Genomic DNA, 8,073 nt, shown 5'->3' with positions numbered 1-8,073 from the left:
TTTTTTGTACAGTCATGATTTTTCTTCTTTGTTCTTTTTGTCAGCCATGTACTGTATTTGTAGATGATCGTTTTGAGGAAGAGAAAAATATAGATGATTTGTTCTGCTGTATTTGATGTTTCATAGTAGCTCTGTGCTTCTGTTTTGAGTTGAAATATTTGGAAGAATCAGTTCCGAAGCAAATTCCAAAGCCAGATCCTGGTCTGTTTGTTTGGCTGGTCGCATCCCGGTGCGGGTGGGATCCGTCCCGGTCGGGTCGGGTCGTGACACTGCCGGTGGTCATCGGCGACGAGCGACGACATGTGGGCTAATGGCGACAGTGGTTTGCTATTACGGGCGGTAGCCAATGGCCGATAGAGGTAGGTTGTGGTCAATGGAAGTGGTCGTGATGGTTGTTTGCGATGGCGGTGACTAGCATCAGATGGCGACAATGACAATGAATTTATGATGTATTTAGAACTCGCCCAAATATAAGGAATTTCAAATACATACAAAATGAACTAGATGGTGAAATTCAAATGCACTAAAATTTTACAATGCATATATTTTACTTCAAACAAAACACCAATATTCTCAAAACCTATGTATTTTAAATACTTTTCACCATTTCTATAGACAACCAAACAATCCTTAAGACTGCTCAATTATGAGATCATTAAATCACTTAAATACTACACAAATAGTATATGATCAAAAGATTTGATATGACATTTCGAATAGAGTGTTATTAAATTTTGGCTAAATTTACTAAAATGACACTCCAATCGTCACATGAAAGGAGTAGACTATAGTTAGGGGAGAGCTTGGAAATATGAAGAAGTCACAACTTCAATAATCACCACCAACCAACATCATTGGTCGACTGCTACTGTTTGATTGTCATCGCCTAACTATGATTCTTTGACTGCCACACTAGACAAAGATCCTCTGATCACTACTATCTGACTATGATTCTCTAACCACTATCGCTCAATGATAACCCTCCAATCCCATCATCCAAAACTATAATCATTAAACTATTGTCGCTTAACTATGATCCCTCAATCATCGTCGTCTAACTAGGATCCTTCAATATTCATTGTCTAATTATGATTCTTCAATATTTATCGTCTCACTATAGTCCTTCGATCACAATCATATAATTGTAGTTCTCCGACCATTGTCACTCGACTACTATACTCCAATCACCATCGCTCGACTATATTCCTTCAACTTTTATCGCCCAATTATGATTCTTCAATCACTGTAATCTAACTACAGTCCTATGATCCATGGTGTTATGATAGTTATCACTTGGCTATATCGACACTTGTTAACTTGATCACCTACAATCACTCATAAATATGCCATTATTTATAATATTGATACCTGTCATCAACACCAACTGTGACTCTCAACGTCACAATCACAATCGAGATTTGTGATGGACTTCCTCGTATTTAATCTCCCCTTCTCAAAGGAGTAAACAATCTTTTAAAGATAATTCACATGCCACAGGGCTATTCAAACTTTAAAAATGTAATAGGTTCAATACATTATATGTTTGCTATATCAAATCAATGTTTTCCTTTGAGGAAATATATCATTGTAATCAATGAAAAACACTAGTAAAATTTTTTAACTAAGCCGAGTCTCATGATTTTTATCTTTTTTGGACTTTTAACATAAAAATTTTAGTGTTTCTTATAATTCTTGCACACATTGTGATCTATTTTTGTGCAAGATCTCTAAGACAACAAACTCTTTGACTCTATCATTGCAAATATTATGGCATGCAATAGAACACAATTTTATGAGTTCAAATAGCTCACGAGCCAACTAATTTATTATAAAAGAGATAATATAATTCTATTTCAAGCAAAGATGATAATAAAATGATAAAAATGAAAAATTTTATAAAAAAAATAAGAAGTACTTGAGATAACAAAGACATATTTTCTAAATTCCAAAAAGTTTAATAGCTTCACACTTAAATTATTGAATTATAGTATATTTTATATCATTATTTTTTAAAACTAATAAAATTACAAGCTGACGAGTTTAATTTAAAGTTGACTAAAATTTAACTTATCAACTCATTGAGTTTAGCCCACCAGCAATTCTGATTCAAAAATATTTTTTTCAAAAAAAAAAGAAAAGAAAACTACTTCACAGTTGTCGATTAGCCTGGACCCAGCCTGTTTTTTAAACGAGTTGATTCGAATCCAAATTTTCTGGGTTGAGTTCAAGTCGAAAATTGAATCTCGGATCCGACCCATTTATTAAACGGGTCGACTCGAATCCAAATTTTTTGGGTCGGATTCATGTTGAATTATCAGGTCGTGTCAATAATTAACACCACTATACACAACATATAAACATATATGAGAAGTCAAACTAATTTTTTTTAGTTTAAAGTCTACATTTTTAATTAAGAGACTATAATAAGTTTTATAATAAATCAAAATTTCATTGTAAAATATTTTAAAGAAAAAAAATTATAGTTTAAGATAACTCTGTTTGAATTTGGTAATAATGAAATGAATTTCAAAATTATTAATTTTATTTTAATAAGAATCATCTTAAAATAATATTAGTAATTTTGAAATTCATTTTATTTTGTTTGATTTTTGCAAAAAAAAAAAATCTAAAATATTAAAAAACAATAATAATAAAGCAAACAATTAGGTTTGGTTCCATTGCTATGACAGAGTAGTTGGGGAGAGGGAAGTTCAAACAAAGGGAATGAATTAAATATAGGAAAAGATGCTCACTTTCATATGGCATCTCATGACTTATTAGTTATTATCATTAGTGTGGGACCTATTAAAGTTTTAATTTCAAAAAGGGTCCCACATAAAATGGACAACCAAATTTGGTTCTAATTCTCCTAACTCCAACATGGAGTGGGGGTGGTTAAACACCTAACTCATTAGTCAATAGCTCAACAAAAGATCTATATGGAACTTCACCAAACTCTGATTAGCTCGATATTTCGTGGTTGCAAAGCTTCAGCTATTTTATGTGGATTTTGATTATGATTCCGCATGTGACAACTTTTTTACTGTTTTCTAAAATAGCTTTTTAGTAAAAAGAACGCATGTCCCAGCTTTTCCTTAACCCGGTTTCATTAGCAGCATTCCTAGGAGCGTGTTCTTATACTAAAAAGTTACTTCAGACATCAATAAAAAAGTTGTCACAAATGAAATCAAATTATGTGCGTGGCAGAGTCTCTCTCTCTCCCTCACTCACTCACTCTCTTTTTCTCTCTCTCTATAATTATCTTAAATAAATTTTAATTATAATGTAGCTAAAATATAATAAAAAATAATAAAATTGTGAAATTTCAGAAAAGACTTTGTCCAAACTTTGACTCTATGTACTGTCTATCTAAAGGAAAAATAATGATTGAGTTGACTTTAGAAATTATGAAAGATTGTCTCAAATTTAATCAAGCTGAATCCTATTGGACCTACCAATTAAGATATCCACCTAAAATTTGGCAAGATTTGGTTAACTAAATTTTTAATGCATTACTTAATCATGTTTAACACCTCATAATTATGACATAAATAAAATTATTAACTTTAATTATGTAATTAGTATGTGATTAAAGAGGATATTATATATTGCTAATATGGAATGATGAGCTATATATATATATATATATATATATATGCACTTGACCGTATAAAAATTAAATTTTAGGCTAAGATTTCTAAGAGAGTTTTGAAAAATAAGAGTGTTAATAATTGCTTAGATAGCAAGAAGAGACTCAGCGAAATTTTCAAATGGAGCATATTTGCTAAAAGTTTTAGGATTAAGAGCATTTAAAAAATATAATTTAAAAAGGAGCATAAAAGCAAAGTAGGATAGCGCATACAAAACGCGATGGGGCTCTACATTTTTCATGAAAATGCACAGCTGCTTTGCATTTTCTATGAAAATGCGATAGCAGGTGGCATTTTCTTCATCCAAAACAAATTTTCTAAAAGTTTTATTTTAATTGAAATTTAAAAATTAAATTTCATAGAAAATGCAAAGCAGCTTTGCGTTTTCATTAAAAATACAGAGCCCATCGCGTTTTCCATACAAAATGCTATCCTGCTTTGCGTTTATGCTCCTTTTTAAATTATATTTTTTAAATGCTACCAATCCTAAAACTTTTAGCAAATCTGCTCCATTTGAAAATTTCGCCAAGAGACTAGGTGTGTAAATTTGTTTGAACAATTAATTAATGAAGTGATAGGCTCTTGAAGAAAATAATTATAGTTATTTTTAATTATGTTCAAAATGATTCACTTATGTAGATATTATTTTGTTTCGTTTAATAATTGTTAAAATTTTTGGCAATGAAATGATTGAACAAAATTAGATTTCTAAATACCTGAAAGTTTATAACAATTTATATATTTATATTAATTACCTAAGTTTAGAGTAACTAAGGCTTTATTTGGGACAACATTCTCATTGCTTTCTAAAACAGATTTTTAGTACAAAAAATTTTAATTCAATTTTTTTTTAACTAAAATATTGTTCTAAAAAGCATTAAAAAAGTTGTCCCAAATGAATCATAAGGCTTCGTTTGGAACAACTTTCTTATTGTTTTATATTTCAGGCTACAATCACAATTCTATTTGGTCGCTGCTTTTTTCAGGCTTTCAAAATATTTTTGTGCTAAAAAGCTGCTTTTTATCTTAATTTCAAAAGTGATTTTCTCTACAGTAATTTTACAAAACAGTCAAAAAAGTTGTCCCAAATAAAAATTTAAATTAGTAATGAAAACTATTATAGAACTCCAATCCCTACCCTATTGGCACATTAAGTTTTGAGATCATAACAAATAAGGGCATCTCTTTTATCCATAGAAAGTCCACATCAAGAATGTGAACATGTGAAAGCCACGTCGTTTGATCTCCATTATGAAAAAATTAATTAAACGACATGTCATATGCTTTTAAGTAGTACCATAAGCTTTTTTTTTTGGGCAGGGAGTATCGGCCTTCGGCCACTAATCTCCCTGGTCGACCTAGCATGCAACCAACATCAATTTACACAGGCCGACACTTAAGACTGTCACGAAGTGCCAAAGGATTTGAACTTGGTACCTAGCCAGCAATGATTATTGATATATCCTAAAAAAATTATATTGACCGGGCACGAATCTCGAGGCAAAATCAACCTGAAAACTTCAAAAATTAAATTCAGGATCACATGAACTCTGATTTCAACAAACTTTCACGGGCGGTGGTCTGGCAGCGGTTGGCGGCCGGGCAGTGGCCCGACGAAGGTCGGGCTGAAGTCCGGTTGGCGACCGAGCAGTGGTCCGACAAAGGTTTGACTGAAATCCAACTACGGTCGGCGGGCGGGCGGTGGTGCTAGAGCTCTTGAAGCTTCAGTTTGACTATAAGTTTGCTGAAATTGAAATTTATATGATCCCAAATTTAATTTTGAAAGTTTCCAACTATAATATGCCTCGAGATTCGTGCTGAATCAAAGCAATTTTTGAGGACGTATCAACATCAAGTCTTTATCTCACTATATGGGGTCGACTACATGAATCCTTTTTCTCCATTGTGTCTAGTTAAGAGTCAAATTATTATTTAAATCTAATATAGAAAAGTCATTTCTAATATTTTCTAATCAAATCTTTCTAGGTCTACCTCTACCTTTCTTATCGGAGGTCAAATATAATACATCTACTCTCCTAACATGGTCATCAGAAGCAGCCGTTTTACACAACCAAACCATCTAAGGTGACTCTCTCTAATCTTATATGTCATTGGAGCTACTCCAGCCTTTTCTCGGATATGCTCGTTTCGTCTCCTATCTCTAAGAGTAAATCCACTCATCCACCTGAACATCCTCATCTCAGCAACACTTAACTTAATATTATGCCTTTATTTTAATGGCCAACATTCTGCATCATAAATCATTGCAGGCCTCACCACAATCTTATAAAATTTTCCCTTAAGTTTGACTGGTACTTTTCTATCACACGACAAACCTGAAGCATTCCTCTACTTCAACCCTCCAACTTAAATTCTACTAATAATATCTCCATCTATTTCGCCATCACTCTGAACAATAGACCCAAAATATCTAAAATGCATACACTTATTAATGGCTTGATCGCTCAAAGTCACAAACCTCAATTAGATCTATTACTCTTAAAATTACACTGCATGTATTTGGTTTTAGATCTACTCAAATGAAAATCTTTAAGACTCTGAGGTTGACCGCTATAATTCAAAGTTTACCTTCAACTTCCTCTCTAGTCTTATCAACAAGAAGAACATCATCAACAAAAAACATACAACAGGGTAAATTCTCTTGCAAATGTCTAGTAAGAACATTAAAAAAAAAAAGTCTAGTAAGCACATCTATAACCAAAGCAAAAAAATAAATGCTTAAGGCTGATCATTGACATAATCCAATAGGAAAATACTTGATCAAACAACCTTGTGTTTGAACAGAAGTAACAATAGATAATGCAAGTCTAACAATACAAAAAGTATTTTCATATGAGTTCAAAAGTTCAGCATTATTGAAAATTGTATGACCAAACAAGCTCCTAATATTGCAAGTTTATAATCAAAATGAGTGTCATGGCAAGAGGAATCCAACGAGCTCAGTATCATTTAATACTAATGTCATTAAGGCACTTAAAAGTTTATGGAAGAGTTTATGCTTGAGGATATAAACACAAACTATTTGATGGAGATCTTGGGTATTTAAAATAGATAGAAAACATCTTAAATAGACCCACATGATCTCAAACTGGAGAGAACTTGGAGATCTAATGAACTCAAGAGCCTCTCTAACAATCAACATAAGCAATCACTGCTAGCAATCATGGTAGCTCAAACAGCATTGCTTGATCATGTTCACCCTTCAAAATCATCTATTATCATCACCTGATCATTATTATCTGACTGTAAACAACAACCTATCATCACCTTACCACCATCACCTGATTAACATTATTTGATTGTCATCATCACTCTTCAGTGCATCCCATTATTCTTCACCAAAATTCTATGAGATCAAAATAACAATCAATTTTTTGAAAACCTTCTTTTGCAAGTGAGAGAAAGAACATCCTTCTGTAATCTTTATTTCAGTTGATTTAGACTGCTTTTTTTTTTCCTTTTTAAAAATTTACATGAAAATTTTACTATTTTAGCATCTCCTTAGAATTTTTTTTTATTTATGTGCAAAATTTGATAATCTCTCCATGAATATCCTATCACGCAAGAGCTCTCATAATAAGAAATTATCACCTTTTGTGAAAGGAATATGCTAAACAAAACAAAAAATAAATTAAGTAGCCCGTATATATATATATATATCTTTGTACTCTGAAGAACAAATATATTCTCTCCGTGACCATAGAAAATCAATCAAAGTCTACTGTAAGCAATGTGACGAAGTTGAATTGACCCGATACATAGAGAACCCATTGGGCCCCCACATTGATGGGCCAATAAAGCCTTCAAATTTGACCAAAGCATAGCCGCTTAACTATTTCAAGCAAGAGCATAAGCGAAGTTGGGATATGGTAGCTTGTGCTTTCATTCTATGATCAATTCACTTATAGATATTCTTTCTTAATTTTTTTAAAAATTAATTAAAGAATTAATGAACAAAGCATTGAAAAAAACCGGAAGAAAGAATGAAGGAATATTTTATGGATTTTCTTTAAGAATTAATGAAATTATGCTGTATATAGTATAATTTTTAATCCAAGCATTATTTATAGTCAGATATCCCCCTACAAATATGATAATTTGATATAATTTCATAGAATGTGATCGATTAATATCATTGCAATTACCTATATAGCGAGAAAGTACACTTGATAAGTTGAGAAAGCAATTTTGAGCTTATAGAGAAGTCACATTCAGTGGACAAATACACTGCTTACCGTTGAGAGGCGAATCAGATGCAGTCACATCATCTACTACCAAACAGTACCGAGCTGCGTTACCGAGTAGGAGGTGACATGACACATTTTCATTGAGCTCTGAACAGCGTTCAACGTCCACACAAAATAAGTTGAACATTACCATTTAGAAAGCCCAGGAATAATAT

The 8,073-nt window shown here is 32.1% G+C and overlaps 1 protein-coding gene across 1 annotated transcript in view; it reads right to left on the bottom strand.

Moving 5' to 3' along the window:
• The window catches only part of LOC114580045 (proline-rich extensin-like protein EPR1), a 10,366-nt gene extending 2,315 nt beyond the window's left edge, over positions 1–8,051 (bottom strand). Inside the window, exon 1 of the mRNA XM_028696483.1 lies at positions 7,907–8,051. Coding sequence (XP_028552316.1) covers positions 7,907–8,051 — 145 coding nt within the window. The remainder of the gene's footprint in view (positions 1–7,906) is intronic.
• Between the last annotated feature and the right edge of the window lie 22 nt (positions 8,052–8,073).

This window comes from Dendrobium catenatum, unplaced genomic scaffold (genome assembly GCF_001605985.2).
Source record: "Dendrobium catenatum unplaced genomic scaffold, ASM160598v2 fragScaff_scaffold_743, whole genome shotgun sequence".
NCBI classification, from domain to species: Eukaryota; Viridiplantae; Streptophyta; class Magnoliopsida; order Asparagales; family Orchidaceae; genus Dendrobium; species Dendrobium catenatum.
This window is presented reverse-complemented; position numbering and strand designations above follow the sequence as displayed.